The 24,226-nt window shown below is 28.2% G+C and overlaps 4 protein-coding genes and 1 long non-coding RNA gene across 13 annotated transcripts in view; 4 read left to right on the top strand and 1 right to left on the bottom strand.

Moving 5' to 3' along the window:
* Positions 1-18,152, bottom strand: part of LOC126840023 (uncharacterized) — a 73,713-nt gene extending 55,561 nt beyond the window's left edge. Inside the window, exons 1-5 of one of the 7 annotated variants that reach the window (XR_007686010.1) lie at positions 17,489-17,935; positions 16,591-16,726; positions 15,892-16,084; positions 8,900-9,068; positions 2,065-2,554 (exon numbers count right to left, since the gene is read on the bottom strand). This is a non-coding gene — a long non-coding RNA (uncharacterized LOC126840023). Of the gene's footprint in view, positions 1-2,064; positions 2,555-5,400; positions 9,069-13,013; positions 13,722-14,953; positions 15,138-15,628; positions 15,808-15,891; positions 16,085-16,590; positions 16,727-17,488 lie in introns of those variants that run through there. The other 6 variants (XR_007686013.1, XR_007686012.1, XR_007686009.1 and 3 more) reach the window with 6 other exon arrangements.
* LOC126840016 (uncharacterized) overlaps positions 1-24,226 on the top strand; it is a 94,736-nt gene that overhangs the window by 51,782 nt on the left and 18,728 nt on the right. Inside the window, exon 1 of one of the 2 annotated variants that reach the window (XM_050575502.1) lies at positions 9,749-9,772. The exons of the other annotated variant lie outside the window; for it this stretch is intronic. The gene's annotated coding sequence lies outside the window, so the exon portion shown is untranslated. Of the gene's footprint in view, positions 1-9,748; positions 9,773-24,226 lie in introns of those variants that run through there. 2 annotated transcript variants of the gene reach the window in all.
* Positions 395-24,226, top strand: part of LOC126840022 (uncharacterized) — a 57,054-nt gene continuing 33,222 nt past the window's right edge. Inside the window, exon 1 of the mRNA XM_050575510.1 lies at positions 395-508. The gene's annotated coding sequence lies outside the window, so the exon portion shown is untranslated. The remainder of the gene's footprint in view (positions 509-24,226) is intronic.
* On the top strand, positions 4,235-9,368 carry LOC126840019 (uncharacterized). Its single transcript, XM_050575508.1, has 8 exons — positions 4,235-4,297; positions 4,624-4,653; positions 4,869-4,898; positions 4,988-5,014; positions 5,160-5,210; positions 5,490-5,516; positions 5,969-6,055; positions 8,773-9,368. The coding sequence occupies exons 1-8, from the start codon at positions 4,255-4,257 to the stop codon at positions 9,045-9,047; spliced, it is 570 nt and encodes a 189-aa protein (XP_050431465.1). The 5' UTR covers positions 4,235-4,254; the 3' UTR covers positions 9,048-9,368.
* Positions 16,468-18,383, top strand: LOC126840011 (uncharacterized). 2 transcript variants are annotated; one of them, XM_050575492.1, is made up of 2 exons: positions 16,468-16,808; positions 17,422-18,383. In XM_050575492.1, exon 2 carries the CDS (start codon positions 17,503-17,505, stop codon positions 18,226-18,228), a length of 726 nt encoding a protein of 241 aa, XP_050431449.1. In that variant the 5' UTR covers positions 16,468-16,808; positions 17,422-17,502; the 3' UTR covers positions 18,229-18,383. The 2 variants fall into 2 exon arrangements, with proteins under 2 accessions (XP_050431449.1, XP_050431448.1); XM_050575491.1 differs by having other exon boundaries at positions 17,369-18,383.

Below are 24,226 nucleotides of genomic sequence, written 5' to 3'. Positions count from 1 at the left end.
ACCAGTTTAGTCCGATCTAATTCTAATTTTCAAACCTAAATCCCTAAAACTGTTATCCCTTATTTGCTTTTGAGAGGGACGAGTTTATGATCGTTTTTTTAGTTTATCAATATTTATGGGCAGCATTATGTTTTAAGATTATTCCAAAAAATTTTAGAATTATAAAGACTTTTTTAAATAAGGTATAAAGTGTTGTAGATTTCTGTTAAAAAATATGTTATTGTTTTTGGTGTATTTCTCGATATTTGTTATGATACCGCGAGTACAGGCAAAACAAAAAACACATAATATTAAGTAAATACAATAACTTCTCAGCTCCGCATCGAGTCTAAGCAAATTAAGCATTTGTGTAAATAAACGAACACAGTTACACTGCAAAAATCTATTAGAATTCTGATTTTCTGGTTGAAGTATAAGCCCATCGATAATTCGCAAGTAGAACATTTAGTTTTAAAAGCTGAAAAAGTCGATTGTTGTCCTAGAACCTCTTACCAACTCCACAATTTAAGTAAGTATTTCTATTAAACTATAATAATTGTAATTTCGGTAAAATTAAAAAAAAGACATTAACCTAATGAGTCAAAAGTAATGGTGTTAAAATCAGCAATAAGGACTTTTTGTTGCTAGTTATTTTTTTATCAATTCTTAATCGTTTTACACAATCCACATTTTGGAGAGAATTCTATAATAGATTTTGGTTTTTGTCGATATTTGGATTGAATTGTTCTAAAGGATGTGTATTGAAAAAGGGCAGTTTTTAAAATCGTTTTCATAATATCTCAATAAAGTAGATTTGCGTATTCAACCAAGATAAAAAAATATAACTTTGCAGGGAACTTAATTTAGCATAATACACACGTACAGTTTTTTTATTTTTAATATTTTTCTGTAATCGCCAAAAATGAAATTTCAACATATTTCACATATTTTTCTTATCAGTTTATTAATCACTATCTAAGTAACTATACACCTAATACCTATAACTAATATTGCAAAACATTATTTTTTAATTTGAATGAACACTATTTATGTAAGTTGTAAGAGACTGATAGCCATTACTTAATAATCGATTGTAGGCGGCGGACTCTGTTACAGACATTCTATATAATAATAATTATGTTATAATTATAAAAGGTAGGCTTACTTGCCTTATACGTTTGTATCCACTGGCATATAATATCGAGTCGGTTGATTAAACAATTAATTCCTCTAAATTCATAAAAAAAGGTCTTTTTGGTAGGATTGTCTAGAAATAATAGATCTCATGAGCTCAAGTTCTTCAGAAGGTCAATTACACATGTGCTTGGAGAGCTTAGTCCGTTACAGTATAGCTAATATTTTATATTATGAAAGTTTAATTATTGCTACCGAATAAATTGGCATATTACATAATATTATAATACATTATTTTTAATGCATATATCTTAATATATAATTAATAAAATCCTCTATTTCTGTACCAACTATTGAATAGAAATTTCATGATTCATTTGGTATCAAACCAAGGGCTAGATCACACTAATAGTAGTTAAAGAATATTTTTTTTTAAGTTAGTGTTGACTTCTAAATAATAATGATTCAACTGAACAAAACTATAAAAAAAAAAAAAAAAAATGCCATAACAAGTGTATTGGACATAGATGGATTTCCGCCTCAAGTTATTTCATGCAAAAAAAAAGCGAAGAAAATGATTTTCAAATGTTCCTTTTTTATTGAAAATATGCAAATTTTAAAAATGATGTTGCTTTATTAAATTCTGTTCAAATCACTATACCGGTATTTAAGGCTACCATGACTAGATTAAGGTCTTAAATAATGGCATTCCAGTTTTATGTATATATATCTATTCAGTATGCGATTTTAATACCTTTGTAGAAAATAAATTATCGTTAAAAAGATAGAAATCATTATAAAGTTGCTAACAATTGTTGGAATTTGAGTGTTGGAGTGGATTTGGATAATATAAAAATTAACACAAGTTGTATAGTAATAAATAAAGACTTGTTATACACAGTTGGCTTACACAAACATTATAAAAAAAATGAGTAAATAAGATATCCCCGGATCTCCCTTTAATATAAAACCAAAAGAATATTCTAGAACAAAAATTGTATACAATGCAATACTACAATTGAAGTCAATTTACACGGGAATTACTTTAATAATAACTTATATTATATAAATTACGCTATAATATATTTCTTATTATGAATAGATGTTTATCTAAACAATATTAATGAGCACTTACATTCTAAGATGAATAAAATATAAATTATTTATTAAATATTTCAACAACCTCCCTCAGTAAATAATTTCTATAGGTCGACTTTCTCTTTCAACTGACTGACTCCCATTGCTGACCGTAACATCTCAAATCGTTGTTTTGCCAATGGTTTAGTTAGGATGTCTGTAACCTGATTCTGCATGTCAATATACTGAAGTTGAAATTGACCTTCCACGTTCTTCTCTCGAATAAAATGATACCGCGTCTGAATGTGTTTTGTTCGTCGATGAAACTCCGGATTTTTCACTAAACGTAAAGCTCTTAGTAGAACTATTAGTGTTTATTAATCAAAACACGATTAAAATTAATTAAAGTTTGTAATACCTCTTAGATATACGTTTTAAATTAAGAAAAAGTTATCTGAACTTTCTAGAGGATGATTTTTTTTCGGGATTATATATATAAAAAAAAAATATTTTCATCATCCTCGTTTTTCGTTTTTTTCTTAATTGTTAAATTACAATTTAAATAGTTAACAGAATCGTTTTTATTTTTGTCTATCAGTGAAATAGCTATAATTTTGTCCAAATAAAGTATCGTTCAAGTTAGATTATTACCTTACAAAAAAATCAGTTTAACGATCTAGGAAATATTATGGGTCTGGTAAAAAATTTATATATATATAAATTTTTTACCGTGTGCAATTTGGTCCAACTTGAGAGATTAAGATTTTAGTGAAAGTTTATTCCAATAGATGGCGCAATTTGAACAAATATCACAGCTGACAGCTAATCAGCTGATATGTCAACAAAGATTGAGAACAAGAGTGGTGCGTGAACAGCACAGAATGTAATTAATTGAGAGTGTCTTCCCGGATATACTGAATAATTACTTGGATCATAATTGTCTCGGTAAACGTACTACTTTGACAGCAAAAAGATGTTTATGTTGACGAAATTAACTTTCAGCTACAACAGTTGTTGCCAGGTGATCTGTTGTCTGTTAAATTAATCGACACTATTGTTGATGAAAACGAAACAGTAAATTTGAAAGTGACAACAAACCAATCGGGCATTAACTCGTGCACCATATTTTCCATAGGGATGGGGATAGGGATACAGATGGTGATGGAATTGGAGTTTGATAATAAAATATAATCATAATAATAACTAATAATTTGTATAATTTGTGAGTACAATGTTTCAATTGTATTTCTTAACCCGTACGAAGCAGGGCACACGGGCAGCTTGTATATATATATATATATTTATTAATTTATTTATCATCCTAAAACTGTCTCGTAAAGCCATAACCTTCACACCTTTAAACCAGAACAAACAGTATTTAGTACAAAATGTTTTTTATTTGTTATTTGTTTTTCGTAGAAAAAAATGTACGTCTTCTGTGTATTAATATCTTTTTTCTTCGTGGATATTTTGGCAACTGATTATAGTAATTATTTTATTTTCACGTTTATCAACTTAAGGTAGTTAAAATTTGAAATTTAATATTTCACTTTTTTACAGCAACGTTTATGGATATTGTTTACATTACAAGTCAGTAATAATTTCATTTAATAAATAAATGTTTTTGAGTTTTTGAAATCCACTGTTTTTTAAACATATTTTTTAATTTACGTACCATAGCTCATTACATGGAGATTGCTTCTGAAAAAAATGATTTAACTTTAGTAGATGGAACTGATGCAAGTAAGATATTATATTAAAAATAATACACTAATATATATAGACGATTTGTTATATGTACCTAATAGTCAGGTTATCAGTAAATTTAAAACTATAGTTTTTATCAATAGTTAAGAAAAGTGGACCGGCTATTTAGAACAGTGTACATAGCAATATAATATATAAATTAGCGATTTCTAATATTCTAATCGACGGAGAAATAGTCGGGTTTAAAATTATTATAAACATTTTTATGGTACCTAGTTTAATTTAATTTTAATATTTTGGTATAGCAAAAATCTTCATTTGTTTATTCTAGATGCATTGGAGTATCTAATTGAGGCAATGGTTGATGATATCAATGATGATCTTAACTACCAAGATTTCCGTAATTATAAGTATATTATTAATAAAAAAAATAAAGACAAGAGTAGAAAAAAATATTTGAAAATCATATAAAAAAAATGCATGTCAAGTTTATCTTTATGCAATTGAAAAGTGTAATAATTATTATATTTTTCACCGAAATCTAAATATATTTTATTCTCATCCCCTAAACTGCATCAATTCAGTCATTCCAAAAGGACTCCCTAGTCTATATAATATAATTTGTTTCTAATGTGACCTCGTCTTTTAATTTATAATTATAAAATGTAATAATTTACTATACCAAATCCAATGCAATATCATTAATCTATATAATGTTAATTTCAGGCAAAATTAATTTTTTGATCGCTGTACCGGGTAACAATTTTTGTTGAATTTTATAATAAAATTTCTAATATTTCATTCCAATTGAATATTCGAAAGAGAATTTTATCGTATTGAATATACAGTAGAGTATATTTTATCCAAGTTACTAATACACATGATTTTTCTACCTTGAAATTCGTCTTAATGTTTATAATAGAATAGCAAATTAAACGTAATATAATTGATTTATGTGTTATCAATTTCAGAGAAAAGGGCACTTATCGAAAATTCAGAAGGTAATACACTTTTTTGCACTTTATGGAAGCGTTTTTACACAACAGTTTTTTTATTCTTTATTCACACAAGATTTTTGTTTAAATTTTAGAAGAAGCAAATCTAATAACTATACAAAGTAAAATCCCCATTTTATATTTAATATTAATTGATTAAGAAATACTTTGAGAATAGTCATATGCACCAATTGAAAAATACTAATATGACATATCGGTTTCAATCATAAAAAATACGAATGTATATTAAAGTTTCTTTTGTTTTAGGAGCCAATCGTTTCCTCGAAATAATGCTAGATGACATAAAAGCAATAACAAGTAAATATAAAATTTAAAAAAAATAGTTACATATTTTTGTAGTTACGGTTTATAACTTAAAGTCAAATTGCTATATATTATGTTTAATATTTAAGCTATTAAAAAACATTTGAATAAGAATTAAAAACATTTATTTTTATTATTATAGAATATAAAATAATATTTTGCATTTATTAATATTGGTATTCTTAGTTTCAGTTATAGAGTGAATGATATGTATAAAATATGTCAACTGGGATTTATTAACTGCTTAATAATATTTTAATGTATTTGTTACAGAAATTACAATAGAAGCATATGGAAGATGTAATTACGATTTTTTGATAGTTAACAGCCTCTATTTAGAGTTGATAATTGCTTCATATGTGATTTGATTTATTTATTTTGTATATCATATTATAATAATTTTAAAAAATTCGAATTTTTTCGAGGAAAGAGGGAGGGAGAGTGAGACTTAGTAACAATTTAAGGTGATATTTTGAACGATATGTTTGTAAATTAAATAGAAAAATGAATATTATTTCACCTCATCAACCTAAAGTTGGCTACACTATTGATGTGAATTATATTCTTTGAATTCCAAGTATACAAAGAATAGATTTGTTGAGTATCGACGCTTATAAGTGGTTGGACAAAAAGTTATTTATACCACAATTCTTTCAAATGCAATGCAACAATTATGTATAAATAGCGACTAAAATATTGTTTATTTTTATGATTTCTTCGCAACACGGGTCATTTAATAATCATTTTCATAGGTACCGATGAACTGATTTCCTTTACAAATAAGAGAAGAAAAATCGTTTTTAAAGCTTTACAAAGTATAATTCGACGTCGTTTACTAGGTAAATATTGTTATATTAAGTTGTATGGTTTTTGAATACCGTCAAATATTTTTATACATATATATATAAGTATTCTTCTTCTTCGATGCGTTTTATAGGCCATTTGGGCCCATTGCTTCAACAACTACTTGCCTGAGTAGAATTTAAGACAGGACAAGATCAAGATTCCCCTATAATTTGTACAATCCATAGGGTCTACTATTTTAAAAACTGGACATAAAACAGATATAAGCCACGGGCATGGTATTTAATCATGTTCCGATACTTTAATAATGAAATTGTGTATCTGATTAGTTAATTGTTGTCCTCCTTTTTTGAGGCATTAAAAAATAATTTCATCCTCTCCAGCCGCCTTTCCGTTTTTGAGCATTTTCAAACCAACTTCTACCTCTGTTCTTGATGGTTCTATGTTTTGCTCTTCTGAGTCGCATTCTTCTATAATAGTATTTTCACTATGTTGGTTTAACAGGGCATTAAATATTTTTTTAACTCGTCTGCTATTTTTCCGTTTTCGGTTAATAACATTCCATTTTTTCCTTCAATCATTGATGATTTACGTTTAAATCCTTATTTAACTTCATCTGCTTTTTCAACAAATATTCGCACGTTATTCTTTTTACTATTTTTATGAGTTGTATTCTTTTTTTTCCCATGCCAAACCATCTGCATTTAAACTCCACATACCACATTCTATAACTAATTGGTTAAAACTTGACAACACTTGGTAAAACTTCCCTTTCATGTTTTTCTCCGCCACTGTAAAAAATTGTATTTCCTTGTGACCTATACTACCAGATCTGTCCCAACTTAATCTTGAACTACCGTTATATCCAATCTGTATCAATTAAGACACGATATAATTGTCGTCAAAGTTCCAGTCCTATACATTGATAACGTTCCAATACATAAATCCGTAAGCTCCACGTTCCGAGGCTTTTGTTGCTCTAAAATTATAGATTTTTTTTTAAAGGGTAGTGAGATTAACCCCGCTCTAAAACTCCATTATTAAGGGGCCCAACGCAACTAGGGTATGTGGGGTCGTTAAACTCTTCACCCTAGGAGAGTGCCCTTGCGGCTCTATAATTTATATATAAATATATACAGAGTGATCCAACTAACGTAGGACACTCCTTTTCTCGGAAAATATGAATATTTTGAAAAATTTTTTTTTCCTAAACTTTTAGGTACATATTTTACTAAATTTTCCAATATTTAGAATATTCTTATCTTCAACCCTTATATGTTAAACAAGCATATAGCATTTGGTTTTTTTAAATGAAAACTTATGTTTTTAATTTTATAAATCTGTAGACAACATTTTTAAAACAATTTTAGCGTTTGAGCTTCTAATTTTCAACTATCTGTTCGTTTGTTATGACTTAATAAAGATTTGAATTTAAAATGAATATTTTTTGGTTTATCTGCTATTAATAATTATATTGACCCCTATCGGTAATACTGTTTTTGATAATCAGACATAAATAACGTTCGCTCCACTTTTTTGACATTTGTCTTAGCTCTGGCACATAACCGAAAAAAGCGTTACCACAAGAGCGTTACCAAAAAAGAAATGGGGTTGAAGATGAGGTGGGAATGGGAAAGGGGTTGAATTAGCTCTGGCAAATAACCGAAAAAAAGCGTAACGAAAAAATCATTACCAAAAGAGCGTTACCACACGTAGATGGGTTGGAGGTGGAAATAGGGGTAGAAGATAAGGGGTGGAGGTGGGATAGGGTTTGGGTTGGGGACAGGACATAGGGGTGGGAGATAGGGGTGGGAATGGGTATGGGATTAGTGATTGGGACGGAAGATAGTGGGTAGGGGATAGGGGTAAGATATATAAGATAAGAGATTTGAGATATGCTGTACGTTCAACGTTCAAATTAGAACTAGATAATAAATTCGAAATAGTTAAATTCTCTATGTTAATTTACTTTTGGCCAGATAATAAACATTACAATTTTAGCCAGAAACTTGATTGTAAATAATTTTTTAATCTTCTTGGACTTATGCTGTAACTGGAAGCTCCATGTAATTTTTTTTTTTAATTATAATTTCACAACTTATCTAAATTTATTCGGTACTTCAACGAGACATGAAAATGCTCTTTCGTGGTTGCAGACTCGGCTGAAAAACTTTTTTTTATATTATGTGAATAATCGATTCTTTATCTACTTGCTCGGAAACAAATGTCACCTAGTATAACCGTCATTCGTTCAAATATCTTATCAGTAGACTGTACATTATCTAAACCCCTATTTGCATTATAAAGTATGATTATATTACAACGATAATATTATCACATTATCATTATCATTTTGTTGTACTTCTATAAAGACATAAGAGTAAAAATACAAGATAATAATTTAATCAGTTCAAAATACTATAGATTTATAAAATATGCATACATATATTATATACGCACTTTTTTTGGGCATGATAATATAATATAATATGGGAATATAAGGTTGGAAAAAAATTTGTCCAAAGTGTATTCTACTGATAAGATATGTGAACAATTGACCAGACATGTATAAGTTGTCACGGTTTCCGACCGTGGGTAAAGAACCGCTACTCTATATATTATAAAAATTATTGTATTCTTTTTTTATCACATCGTATTAACAAATAAAACAGTTTTGTCTTGCACCACAAAGAAAAGTAACTGGTAAGCGAATATTAGTAAATTTAAAAAAAATGTTTTAATTTTTGATCAGGATCTGTGCAAGCTGTAGAGAATAATGCCTCTTTATTACGGAAGTGTCGTTTGCTAGGATTATACTTGAGCTCACAAGATTCACAATCATACATAAAAGAAATTCAAATTAACACAACTACCCGTACTTGTATCTTAACGGATAAAAATGAAGCCATAAAGATGTACAGGACCGATGATGCGGAATCACTTGAGAGACTGTTACGACTTGAACGTCAACGAGCTCCATCCGTACCCCGAGCTAGTTTTGAGATGAGTTGGGCTGCTAGGCGTTAGTTAAACACTGGCATCTGTACCCTGTTCATTACATAATATATTGTAATTTATCTTATTATTATCTCTATATACGTTAAAAAATTAGAAATTGTAAAACATTTTCATAAACTTAAGCTGACGGAAAATGAACCGTCGGCTGACTTTGTCAATAACCAAATAATACACTTTTTTGTAAGTACATAATAATTTTGTTCATCTGTTTACTTATTGTACACACGTTTTATCTAAAAATGCACCAATGTACATTATAATAAAAAATTATGGCAATTTCGTGAACTGTTTTGGCGTTTAAGTCTGAACAATTTCTGACATAACATAAGGCACTTTGTTATAATTTATTTCAGGAAATGATTAGTCAATTCTAATTAATTATAACACATCATTATATAATTTACGTTATTCGAATTTTAGTATTTCAATACCGTTAGAATTAATTCGAATTTCAATATTTGTAACCGTTGAAACAGTTTTTGTAAAATCGTAGTTATTTAGGAGTAGTGTTTAGAATAAAATAGTCTAAACTCCGCTTACATGATAATTCGCTAAAAAAAAATGAATCTGTTGTATAAATAAATTAACATAGTTACACTACAAAAGCCTATTAGAACTCTGTTTTTTCTGGTCGAAGTATAAGCGCAACTATAAGTCGCAATCAGTGCATTTAGTTTCAAAAGCTGAACAAGTCGATTGTTGTTCAACAACCTCTTACCAACTCTACAATTTAAGTAAGTATTTCTATTAAACTCTTAAATAATTAATTATATAGCGTTATAAAACAGTAATAAGGATTTTTTATGATCATAACTTAAAAAGTTTGAGCAGTACAAAGATGAAAAAAAAAACTTTGTAGGGAACTAAATTCATATAAGTTAACAATTTTATTTTTTATTTTTTTTAACCGTTAATTAAAAATTAAAAACAATTTTTTTTTTACTTTTACTTAATTTTTAAGAAAAATATTAGTCAGTTTTTTCCAAATAAAAAAAAAATTGAAAATAAACCCACAAAAAAAAATTAAAATCGGATTACAGAAATTTGCAAATAATTATTTCTATATTTATAAGAGCGTAGCTACGGTCTAGAAAATAAACGCCTATATTTATTATAAAACCACATATTAATGCTAAAATGTTGGAAAAATCTATTTTCTTATTAGATTTTGTAAAAAGCATTTATAATTTATTAGTTGTTTGATACTTGCATACACATTTAAAATTTAATATAAATATTATATAAAAAATAGGTTGTCATTATCCGCGTATTTAGTTTTTTTGTTCATCGTTAAAAAAAATTAGTCTCAACCTTATCAGGCTCAGCAACATTTTTTGTTATAAAACATTTTTTTTATCAGTTTTATGTTTTATTGTAATCTATATAAAACGTACAAAATATTTTTAAAAAAGTTTTAGAATTATCTTGTAAAGTTCTTGCTAGTACACTATAGTGTAGCCTAGGTCTAAATGGATGTTACTATAGATTAATACATTTATTTATTTATTTATTTAAAGTAGGTACACTATATTAACCCGGGGGTCTGACAAGGTTAAGTGAAGAAAAATGTTCAAAAAAAACTCTAATATTCCCTTTAAAAATTAAGTTAAAATAATGAGAAATGTTTGCACGTTTATAAGTTTTTAATTTTAACGATTTTAAAACAAAACTTTAAAAACAATTTTGTACACAGAAAATCTATATAATTTTGATAAATAATCCTTTTTTGACTTGGACGAACTCTCTCTATACATAAAATTCTCGTGTCACAGTGTTTGTATAAGAAAACGATTTATAAAATTTCATCATTTCAATACATCATAGTATATTGTTTGAAAATATATGTTAAAATTTTTTATAACGGTAATAACTATATTTATAAGGATATTATTTTAAAACGGATTTGACATTCTCTCTAAAATGTTATCTTCGGAATAAGTCTACTTTACCGGACACCCTTTTTTCAGTTTTTTTTTTAATTACTAGTATTTTGCATGCCGAATACGAATATGTAAATATTTTGCCCCGCTCGCACCTAGTTAAGAAGTTACAGACTTTTAAAGTTGGCCGATATCGACATACGCGCTCGCCCGGCACCGCACGTCTACCCGCGCCCGCCGGGTACTTCGTCTCGATTATGATCGGATTCCTCGTCAACCTGATTCCAACTTTAAAAGTCTGTAACTTCCAAACTAATTACGAGCGGGGCTTGTTCCCCTAATTTCAATTTTGAATAGTGTAACCTAAGTTTTATACTATGCAATTTAAATAGTCAAGAGAATCATTTTTATTTCTGTCAATCCTCAGTGTAGTGAAATTACTGTATATTTGGCCAAATAATCAACTTTTCTAGTTTGATTTCTATCTTCTATACAAAAAAATCAGTTAGCGGTCTAGGAAATATTGTGGGTCAAGTAGAAAAATGTTAATACATATATATGTATTCATAACCCATTAAAACGGCCTCGCAAAATTATAACCTTCTCATCTCTAAACCGGAGGTAACTGTGACTAATATATGTGTTTTTATTTATTATTATTCGCAGATAAAAATGAAACTCTACTGTTTATTAATATTTTTATTCTTTATGGAAGTTTTGGCACCTTATGATAATTATTTTATTATCACAGTTATAAACTTAAAGAAGTTAAATTTGAAAAAAATCAATATTACACTTTTTTACAGATCGTTATATGGAATTAGTTCACATTACAAGTTTTTTAATTTAAAAAAAAAATGTTTTGTAAGTTTTTAAAATTTACTGTTTTTATACATATTTTTAAAATTGTGTCACAGCTATTGGCATCAAACTTGCTTATGAAAAGAATGATTTAACTGTAGGAGCTAGATCTGAAGCAAGTAAGATATAATGTTTTAAATATTATGCTAATATATAAAGAAGCTTTGTATTACCTAATTTAATTTAATTTTAATATTTTAGTATAGCATAAATCTTCATTTGTTTATTCTAGATGGATTGGAGTATCTAATAGAGACAATGGTTGATAATGTCAATAATGACCTGACCTACCAAAATTTCCGTAATCATAGTTATAATAATAATAAAAAACATCAAGATAACAGTAGAAAAATATATTTGAAAATTATATAAAAACTTCATCTCATGTTCACTTTATGCAACTGATTAGTTTTATAATTATTATATTTTTTACCGAAATTTGAATAGAAGCTTTATGAAAAAATACTGATGTAAGCTCTATCAACCTCGTTTGATTAATATATTTTATTCTCATCGCATAAAATACATCAACTAGTCTATATAATATAGTTTTTCTACTTTGACTTTTGCCTTATAATTTATATATAAATAATGTTATAACTACTAATTCACTATAGCAAATTCAATTCAATATCATTTATTAATTTAATGTTAATTTCAGGCCATATTCATTTTTTGACAGCTGTACCGGGTAATACATTTTGTTAAATTTGATAAAATTATTTCTAATATTTCATTCCTATTGAATTCGCCAAAGAGACTCTCATCGTATTGAATATACAGAAATTCTCATGAGAAGAACAGGTAATACATTTCATTGCACTTTATGGAAGCGTTTCCAAACAGTTGTTTAATATTCTTTATGCACACGAGATTTTTGTATTAACTTCCAGTTCACCTAATGCAAAATAAAATCCTTTTTTCATATATTATATATTTATTATACTTATTGCATGTTTCTTATTTATAATTACTTTGAGAATAATAGTATGTCCTATTGACAAATACCAATATGATATATCGGTCTCAATAATAAAATATATGTGGTTACATTAAAATGTATTTTGTTTTAAATTTTAGAAGTCTATGATGATTTATTCGACAAAATGATTCAAGACATAGAGAGTAAATTTGGTAAATATAAAAAAGAATGTATTTTTAAATAAAAAAAAAACTATATATGTTTTATGTTTAAGATTTTAAAAAATCATTCGAAATAAAATTTAAACCGTTTGTTTAAAAATCGTTATACAATATAAATTTACATTTATACAATAATACTGCGCATTAATTAATATTGATCTAATTGACCTAGTGGATGTTATGTATAAAATATATAAACCGGGACTTATTAACAGCAGAATAATTTGATGTTTGATGTGTTTGTTACAGGAATTGATATGCCAGGAGATTATTTGGGTGGTATGTACGATTAGTTTGATAATTATAAATAGCCTTTAAAGCTTGTTTTAGAGTTGATCTTTGCTTAATTTTATTTATTATATTTTTTGTGTCAAAAAAGAATTGTAATAAATTCAACTTTTTGTTGGGGAAAGAGGGGCAGAAAGTGAGACTACAGTGTTAATGTGTAATAAATTCTTCGGGATTTGAAGTATAGAAAAAGTACATTTGTTGAGGTTCAACAATAATATGTGGTTGTACAAAAAGTTAGTTGTACCACGTATATGCGAATAATATTACCTCTCTATTACCTAATTGTCGTTTGATAGGAATATACTTGAGTACACAATTGCCAACATCATACATAAATGAAGTTAACATTGACTCAAGTAGCCGTACATGTACCTTTATATGTTGTTCTGCTACTGAAAATACACTCAGGAAAATCGGTGGTACATGGACAATAGACTCTTATGGCCAATCAAAACACTCGAGGATTACTTACAACACGGACATCATCAAACTGCACCCACACACTAACCTAATATCAGAAAAACACTGGCTTCCTTATTCTGTTCCTTACATAATATATTAGAGTTTATTATATTATTATCACTATATACACTATAAAATCAGAAATTAAAAAATATTATACATATATTTAAGCTGAGGGGAAATCAACCATCTTAGGATTTTTTCAATAATTTATTTTACATAATACTTTTTTGTACAGTAAGTACGTAATGCTATAAGCCTATTTCTGTATCATGTCAGGTCTATCAAAAAAATAAATAATTACCGAATAAGTAAAGTTGTATTTTTTCATATAATCTATTCCAACTATTTGTTACTGCTTCTAAATCCTTTCCTTGTATTTCTACAGGTTTGGATTCACTGTGATTGAAATAAGAACAATGCAGGGTACGAAAACTAATCCTACATAATATTTTAAATCGAAAAAGAATGTCTATTTCAAATTTTATATAGACTAACTCTTTTTGGTTTTTTTTATAGAATTTTATTTTTTTAACTATTACATTTTTTCTTAAATATGTAATATTTTCTGTGTTGGAGGATGGTACAAAAATCAATTGTAAAAATACCTATATAAAATATATTTTATTTCAACATAAACAGATCATTCATTAAGTACATTAAATATATTTTTTTTAATAATTGTAACTTTTAGTTTTCCTTTTTAAAAACATTAACAATTAAGTATTTTAGAAACTATTATGTTTCGAATAAAACCTAAATGGATATAATATATATTATTTAACAAATGTTATTCAAACTATATAGAAACAGTTTTATTAAAGTATGACGCAAAGGCAATGTTATTTGTAAAAAACAGAACGTTCATGTTTCTAATAAACAACAGAGGCGGATAAAATATTTCGCTAGCAAAGAACAATTTTGGTTAGCGTTGTATGAAAAAATTGTCCAATATTTCAAATATGCCTGATATTACTAGGACCAAATAAGTCAAAATGTTAAACATAGTATTATACATAGCCTCAAGTCAGATATCATTGATGAATAATTTTCTTAAGTAGAAACTTAAAAAGAAAAAAACAAAACAAAATATATAAGGCACAAAATGTACCAGGTGAGAGCTAATAATTTAAGTAAATAAGTAACTCCTCCTAAAATACAAAGTAGGTCCAATTAAATATCTGGTTATTAAAAGGTCACAATAAATTTGATACTGAAATAACTAATTCACATTTGTTCCTATAATCATTTAATTGGGCAAAGTATTTATTTACTTACTCCCGCTAAAAATTGATCGTGTCCGTATATTAGTCCATATTTTAAGTAATACCATATTTAAAAAATATTATTCAAGCTTCATAGAAACAGTTGTATTATACTACGACGCAAATGGCAATGTTATTTGTATAATAACAGACCGTTCATGTTTCCAAAAAACACCAGAGACGGGTAAATTATATATCTACTAAAAAAACAACTTTGTTTAGCATTGTATAAAATATTTAAAATGTTTCCGATATTATTAGAACCAAATAAGTCAAAATGTTAAATATATTATTATACAGAGCCTCAAGTCAGAGATCATTGATGAATAAGTTTCTTAAAAAGAAACTCATTCATATAACAAAATATATAAGGCACTAAATGTACCTTGTGAGAGCTATAAATTTAAGTAAATAGGTAACTTGACCTAAAATACAAAGTATGTTCAACTAGTATGTCCAAAAGTATGTCTTTAATAAAAGGGTCACAATAAATTTGTAGTTGAAATAACTAATTCACATTTGTTCCTGTAATCATTTAGTTGGGCTAACTATTTATATATTTCTTCCTTCTAGAAATTTATCGTATTCTTTATTATCCCATGTTTTAAGTAGGAACAATAAGTATTTAATAATTATTAAAATACATATAGATATGCTAAGTATATGTGTGTTTAAATACTTAAAGTTTAAAAACTTTATGTCACTTTTAAAATTATAAAGTATTTTTAAATTATTTTATTAAATTAAATTTTTAGCTGAATAACTAAATGTATAGTTGACTGATATTTGTTTTGAATTTGTGAATTTATCTTATTCTTCTTACTGACTTAATAAAAAACCGTTACCGGCAATAGTGTGCCACAGTAACTAAAAAAAAAATAATATTTAATAAATGATGAATTAATTGCAGTTAACTGAAGTATTGAAAACTGGTGATCTTATAAATTATACCTTAGAATAAAACTGCTATAAATTTACTGAAAATTGAATACGTCTCAACATGCGGCAATGTATTGATGAAATTGGTTTAGACTGATTGACTACATGAATTTAATATACCAAATTTTCGGTTGGCAGTAGTGTTGTTGCAGACCATAACAATTATCAATTTAAGTGGAGATAGTCCATATCAATTTTAACCATACTGAAAGCAAATGATTAAACAATTTAAACAAGTTTCTTAGATACTTAAATAACTATGTGGTAAATCACAGTAGATTCATTTAGAGGCCTCTATATATAGAATATACACGAGTGTAAATTCTATCGAAAACAACTCTATATTAAACGTAGGTACTGTAATAATCCCAATACTATTGTTTGTTATTATTAGTCTTATTATTATTGCCATATAGATGTTGTAATACTTTTACTTGTTTGTAGCCACGCGTGTTGGCCAATAGCCCAATCACGCGTTATCGTTATTGACTATTGTTATTATTATTGAGTAGTAGTAGGACTAACCATTGTTTAGTTTAATATAAAAGGGCATTAGTTATTAAGCTAGAGACCTCAGTACTTAATTGGTATACTCAGTGATCTAATTGATACTCTGTGTCACTATTATAAGTATTGTCTTGAGTTATTATTGTGTTTAAAAGTGTTAATTAAACATTACTATAAAACTTGTTTATTCTCTGTCTGAATTACCTTTCACATATCTTCTAAGTCTTATAAGTGTGCTGCTTAAATCTTTTGGTGCAGTACGTAAATTGGTGTCAGAAGTCGGATTTTTAGAGGAAGTCCAAGAGTCCTCAGTGATTCAACTGCAAGTGGAGACGTCCATCTACAGAAGAGTCAAGAATCCAGTTAAGGCAAAGAAGATAATAAGGCATCCAGCGTCAGAAGGAAAAAATCATGGATTATTTGTAAGTCAGCATGATATATCAAGTTTTGATAATTAGTAATTAATAATTCATATAAGACAATTGTTGGGGCATTATTTATGGTAATTGGATAATCCGTCAGCCCTGGAAGTTTAAAAGTTAACAAAAAAGTTAAAATTAAAAAAAAAAAAAAAAAATTGGTTAACAGATAAATATTTTGGAATTATTTACTTTATCAGAAATAATTAACTATGCAAAAATAGGATTGATTCGTCCTAACATATTATCACCAAAAGAACTTTTGGAACAATTTAAAGATATAAAAATTTCTTTACCCAGTGGAACGGATTTGCCAATTGACTTAGGGTTAACAGGTATATATGAATTATTAAAATTATCGGAAATCACGATATACCACGCTGATGGTAGAATGGTGTTTTTAATCAAATTACCATTAACATATGAACAAGAACTAACATTATATAATATTGTACCTTTTCCTGTAAAAACTATTAATAATATTTTTGTCTATATTCAACCTAACTATAATTTTGTAGCAATAAGTAAAACACATGAATATTATAGTATTTTGAATGATCTAGATATTTTAAGATGTAAAAAATCAAAAACATTTATGTTGTGCCCTGAAACCAAGGCGATCCACCCACGTAAGAATAAAGTACCGTGCGAAGTACAGTTGTTCCAAAACTCAAAAGACTTACCAGAAAATTGTGAAATGATGTACTTCCAACTGGAAACAACGTTATTTCACAAATTGCAACTGAAGAACCAATGGCTGTACGCAACGACCGAAGAACCGCTTGTAATCGCTTGCGACGGGAAAAAGGAGTCCATCGCTCATACCATAAACGACGTTGGCGCCTTATCACTACCCGAAACATGCAAAGCATACGCATCGTACGATCTGTTGATACCGGCTGCATTGGGGATCACAAAAAACTATACAGACTTTGTGCCCACTACAAGTATGACAATTGACCTAACTTTATTTACTAATGAAAATGTAATTCCAGTAGTAGATGCAAGGCGAATCACAAACACTAATCAATTTAATGATTTACCGACCATTGGGAAGTCAGTTAAACAATTGAGAGAACAGTTCGACGAACAACTGCGAGCTAAACACCGTCGAATACAACCTATAATTAATTATGTCTTGGCAGCAGGCATAATATGTATAAGAATAGCGGGCTGCTCATGTTTCATTGTAATACGATGGAAAAAAACCAGAGTTGACACACAAGTGCCAACAAATCAAAACAACGAGTACGGTAATGAAGAAATACCGTTGGAACACCGATGGCCAGATGATTTCGAGCAGGGGTATTCATCCGCGTCGGTATGCGAGCCGAGCGTCGCAAATAATAGCACGCCGCTTCCTACGTGTCCAGATGGCAATTTGACAACACATGCTAAGATACGTTTGGAATACGGTTTCTAAAGGGAAAAATAAAAATGTATTGTTTATATTATATAACTTATTAGAATAGTTGTAAAATTTAAGACAAATTTTAATTTTTGGTATACATTTTTATCTTGTAGAGGGAAAGTGTTAATTAAACATTACTATAAAACTTGTTTATTCTCTGTCTGAATTACCTTTCACATATCTTCTAAGTCTTATAAGTGTGCTGCTTAAATCTTTTGGTGCAGTACAGTACTCTGAAATGTGTAAAATGACAATTATTTTGAAAACTAGTAGACATTATTCAATACTTGTTTGATGCACGATTGTAGTACATTTTTAATTTTGGGTTTAAATCTCTTTGTAAAGATATAAATTCTCCAAAATCGGGATGAGTTTTAAACTTTTAAAATTTTATATTATATAGATTGGGGGGAAGGGAATATTCTTGTTTGTAAGTTAACTCCAGAAGTCACAGATAAAAAAAAACTGATAAAGACATGTTGAAGTTATGAGTTAGGACTTTTGGGAAGTTTTAAGCAAATCGTTCTTGTTTGTATAAGCATAAATTAACTTTATCATGTTGTAATTTTTTTTTTTTTACAAGAACAAAATCAGTTAATCCTTAGCCATCAGAACAATATACATATCTGGATTTTTCTAAAACTATGTATTTGTACATGGTTTGAAATAATATATAATTGGCGATAAGTTCTAACAAGCTTATTTGATAGTACCCCATGAATAAGCATAATATTATGTATGGTATATTAAATTGGATAATTTAGTATCGCTTTTACAAACTGTGTTGCTGATAGTATAAAATTTCCTGCTCTTTGTTTTTTTCAAACCGATAAATTCGTACACAGTTAACCTTCAAATTTTTGTAGTACAACATGAAAACACGTTATTACTTGAACAATGCACGTGTAAAATATTTTTCTGCTCGTGTATTACAACTTAGATTGGAGGTTTTTGCCCTTCGGAATATGCCTTGTTATTTAGAAGCTAGCTTGATAAATCAGAAAACACAACTTAATAAATTGTTATCTAAGTAAATTGCGGCTCTTGTATGGCTATAATGATTTATCAATCTACCTTACAAATAACAAGGCATATTCCGAGGGACAGAGGTCTCTTAGTCAAAGTACAATCTAAGTTGTAACCCGGAAAAATATTTACATGTGAATTGTTCAAATAATATCGTGTTTTCGTTTTAAACTAAAAAAAATATAAAGCTTCTTGTGTTCAAATCTATCGGTTAAAACAAAAACCAAACCCAGCAAATACTATTATAAAGGCGATACCAAATTATCCAATTTAATACACTAATCATAATATGCTTCTTGAAGGGCATTAATAAATAAACTTGTTTTTACTTAACACCAAAAATAAATTACTTCAGACCATATAAGCCATGAAAAATACATAGGTTTATAAAAAATCCAGATTTGTGTAATATTCTACTAATTTAGAGTTATTATCGATAGAAAATACACGGGTGTAGAAGCCTACCAATAATGTCAAGGTGGAATTTCTTCGGCTACATTAAACCCGGTCTATGTATTAATTCTGATAGCCTAAGAACTCGATGTAAATTCAAAACGAAAAGTAAAATAACAAGTATCATCTTTCGCTTGAAGGAAACACATTGTAACATAAATATCTCTTGTGCTCTTTCCCTGCCCTCAACAAACTTACCACTACTATTTACTTACTTGTATAATTATAACTAATATATGTGTATAGTAATATTTGATTATTTACCATATAATTATTTAAATATCTAAGAAAGTTATTTAAATTTTTTAATAATTTGTTTTCAGTATGGTTAATATTAATATGGACTATCTCCACTTAAATTGATAATTGTTATTTTCTGCAACAACACTACTACCAACCGCAAATTTGGTATATTAAATTCAGAACTCGAAGTAAATTCTAAAAGAAAAGTAAAAAAATCAGTACCATCTTTCTCTTGAAGAAAACATATTGGAACAGGAATATGTCTTGTGCCTTTCCCCTACCCAAAATTAACTTACTACTACTATTTACTTATACAACTTTCTTAGTGTGCTGGTTTATACTATGCTTGGTTTGAACCTACTGACCACAGATTCAAATCGAATTGTTTATTTGAGAGTAATTTTATCACTGTAACCTCCCCGTCCCTACAATTCCACTGTACTGGCTTTATTATACATATAGATTTAGCTGATCAGTCAGACATCGTACCACAATATAACATAATGTTGAAAACAATGTGTACAATTACATAAAATGTATTATCTGCTCTCAACATACTGCTCTGGCAACTAATTGTGTTTGAATAAAATATCGAAATAATCAAAAACTAGAAGAAAAATAAATTATAGACCATGGTAAATTCCTGCATATGAACTATCATCCTCAGCTATATATAGATACAGCGTGATCCACTTATCGTGTACTACTCAATATCTCATTAAATATGAAATTAAAATTATTTTTTTCATATTTTTTTTATACAATGTGTCCTCAATTTTTCACAATTATTTTTTGGTTTTACCTCATCCCAACTTACTTTTTATTTTGTCAATTTTTGAAACTTAAAAGGTCACGTACATATTTGATTAACTTTTTAAATTGAGAATAATATACTAAAATTGTTGACTGGTCGATAACCAGTTTCAGATAACTATTTATTTTCACATACACACCTAGCATGAACGTAGATCATTTATATATTTTCAAGGGAAGGCGGCTAAAGAAAATTTTGTGGGAGAGATATTTCTTTGGCCGTCCTCCCTTTAAAATACATAAATGTTCTATGTTCATGCTAAGTGTGAAAATCACTGTTCATTAAACGCTTCTATGCAAACCTGTCGATAGTAGGTTCAAACCAGTTTAAGCAAACCTGATTCTATTTTTCAGACTTAAATCCCTTTATGATATTTTTTTTGGTTTACCTATGTTTATTGGTAGCATTAAGTTAAAAGAATATTCCACAGAATTTTGGAACTAAAAAGACTATTTTTAAAAAGGTATAAAGCATTGTAATTTTATATTGAAAAATATGTAAATTTTTTTTTATGTGTTTCTTGGTTTTTGAAGGGAAGGGGGTGTTTTATTGATATTATTTTCTGTTTAAACGATTTCTGCTTTATAAAATTGCTACACGAAAAAATCAGTTTAGTGGCTTGGGTGATATCGTGAGAACAGACAAAAATAAAAAAAAATGTATGTATACAGTTGATTGCAACCGATCCCTACATCGTATTTTGTTATTGGATTTTTTTGTTAAGCATAGCTAGTGCAAACATTGGGCGATTGTATACACTGCACGGTATAGCTGAGTCTTGAACACAAAAACAACGGCTAACTTAACACAGAACCAAAATTTAACACTGAATACTATTCGACCTAAATTTAATTTTTAGCAAAAAAAAAAAAATATGTTTAATTCAATTTTCTTATACTTTTGATAAACATCACAAAGGCATAGCTCTGGGTAACATTTTTAAATTTGACAAAATTCTCATAGAGCTCTAAGAGTTTTTAACTGGCCTGAAGTTTCCTAGAGCTCCCCCTCTCTCCCATTTAAGGAGCTGAAAGGTACATTTTTAGGAAAATATTTCAAAGGGGACACCTGAAATTTGCTCGCTTCGCTCCGTTATAATACAGCTCTTAACTTAAAAATTGAAAATTATGTATGAGAAACGTTAACATTTTTAATAATACAAATCAACTAGTTTATAAAAAAAAATTAACAATATTGATACCATTTTACTTTTATTAGCCACCTTATCGATTATTTCATCCGAGTCTACACCGTTTAAAAACCCTATCTCGATATACATGACCCTACGACTCTCTAATAAATGACGAGGTGCTCCTTTGTATGGTTTTTACATATCTCAGTTTTGGGAACCATGATCATATCTTACTTGATTGTAGCGGTGCAACTAGATCTTCAGGTGTACTAGTGTAAAATAAAATTTTATGCCCTTATGACCTTGCCACTTTGAATTTATATCACTGTTTTTGGAAATATACCATTTAGACAATCGATTTCACATTACTTCTCTAAATTTAATTTTTATCTAGGTCCTAGGCTTACAAAAATATTTGAAGGCGTTGTCTGAAAGAATGGGGGTGCTATGCTTTTTAGATAGTACAAGGGAAAATTAGATATATTTATGAACTGTTGTATCATTTTTTTTTTTAAAATCATACAATTAAAATAAAGAAATATATTCAAACCAGTTCCCATCATTACACTTTTTTGCATTTTCTTACAACTTTTATTCAACTTTTATGATAATTTATATAGTAATTACAACTTAATTTCAACTTTTATGATAGTTTATACAGTAATAAATCTAAAATTATAAGCTTTTAAATTGATTACTATTTCTTATGATAATCCTTCTGACCATGCAGCCTTTTCTAATGTAATCACCGCTTACAAACGAAATGGACTGATTTTATTATATAATATTGTAATAATATTATTTATATGTAAAATATATGTATAATTATATGTATATTCATTATATAGCATTGTACATTTAAATATATAGATACGTTCATACGAAAACGAAAAAGAACAAAATAACTAAAGTAGATTAAAAAATGAATCTAAAAATAACGTTTTTATGCGCCTTAAAAAGTATAAAAAAACCCTCGGGGGTCTTGATAACCAAATAGGACAGGTGAATTAGAAAAACGTGGAGCGCATCTTTACTACTTCACACGTCTGAATATATAATAACATTCTCTTCTCATTAATAACTACCTTAACTCATAATTCATGCACATCCTCTTTTCTCTTCTAAATAAAATAATACTTAATGACATGTCATGTAAATTTGAGCACCACATTACTTTAAATGTTAAGCAAGTAAGAAGTTAACAAAAAAATTGAAGCAACCTACATAAAACAAACTTTGGAGAGAATAGCAATTAAGTCTTTTCAATTTGCAATGAAATTTATGGCAAGTGGCACGGAAATCCATTAAATTTCATTTCCGATAAAAAGTCATACTATCACTTTCTGATCCGTTCGGTTAGAGAGACAGCATTATGAGAGACAACCTAATGCATTTATTAGCATTAACATGAAAGCTTAGGTTTTAATATCTAAGTAGAAAGATGCGTCCTATGTTTTTCTAGTTCACCTGTCCTATTTGGTTATCAAGACCCCCGAGGGTTATTTTATACTTTTTAAGGCGCATAAAAACGTTATTTGTAGATTCATTTTTTAATCTACTTTATTAAAAAGCTAGAAAGCATTGTAATTTTATATTGAAAAATATGTAATTTTTTTTATGTGTTTCTCGGTTTTTAAAGGGAAGGGGGTGTTTTATTAATATTATTTTCTGTTTAATTGATTTCTGCTTTATAAAATTGCTACACGAAAAAATCAGTTTATTGGCTTGGGTGATATCGTGAGTACAAAAAAAAATAAAAAAAATTGTATGTATACAGTTGATTGCAACCGATCCCTACATCGTATTTTGTTATTGAATTTTTTTGTTAAGCATAGCTAGTGAAAACAATGGGCGATTGTGTACACTGCACGGTATAGCTGAGTCTTGAACACAAAAACAACGGCTAACTTAACACAGAACCAAAATTTAACAGTGAATACTATTCGACCTAAATATAATTTTTAGCAAAAAAAAAAAATATGTTAAATTTAATTTTCTTATACTTTTGATAAACTTCATAAAGGCATACCCCTGGGTAACATTTTTTAATTTGACAAAATTCTCATAGAGCTCTAAGAGTTTTTAACTGGCCTGAAGTTTCCTAGAGCTCCCCCTCTCTCCAATTTAAGGAGCTGATAGGTAGTTTTTTAGGAAAACATTTTAAAGGGGACGCCTGAAATTTGCTCGCTTCGCTCCGTTATCATACAGCCCTTAACATAAAAATTAAAAAATAAATATGAGAAACGTTAACATTTTTAATAATACAAATCAACTAGTGTATAAAAAAAAATTAACAATATTGATACCATTTTACTTTTATTAGCCACATTATTGATTGTTTC

Source organism: Adelges cooleyi, unplaced genomic scaffold (genome assembly GCF_023614345.1).
Source record: "Adelges cooleyi isolate 19-005CV unplaced genomic scaffold, UGA_ACOO_1.1 ACOO_flye_CR_arks_rails_tigmint_CR_PRNA_33, whole genome shotgun sequence".
Taxonomy (NCBI): domain Eukaryota; kingdom Metazoa; phylum Arthropoda; class Insecta; order Hemiptera; family Adelgidae; genus Adelges; species Adelges cooleyi.
This window is presented reverse-complemented; position numbering and strand designations above follow the sequence as displayed.

What these genes read in the sequence shown, in the direction of transcription:
- LOC126840019 (XM_050575508.1), top strand. Translation starts at nt 4,255, where the DNA reads ATGGTTGATGATATCAATGATGATCTTAACTACCAAGATTTCC. An exon ending in AAATCTAATAACTATACAAA is followed by an intron (nt 5,015 to 5,159) that starts GTAAAATCCCCA and finishes CTTTTGTTTTAG; the next exon opens with GAGCCAATCGTTTCCTCGAA. An exon ending in TGACATAAAAGCAATAACAA is followed by an intron (nt 5,211 to 5,489) that starts GTAAATATAAAA and finishes TATTTGTTACAG; the next exon opens with AAATTACAATAGAAGCATAT.
- LOC126840011 (XM_050575491.1), top strand. Translation starts at nt 17,401, where the DNA reads ATGTTGTGCCCTGAAACCAAGGCGATCCACCCACGTAAGAATAAAGTA.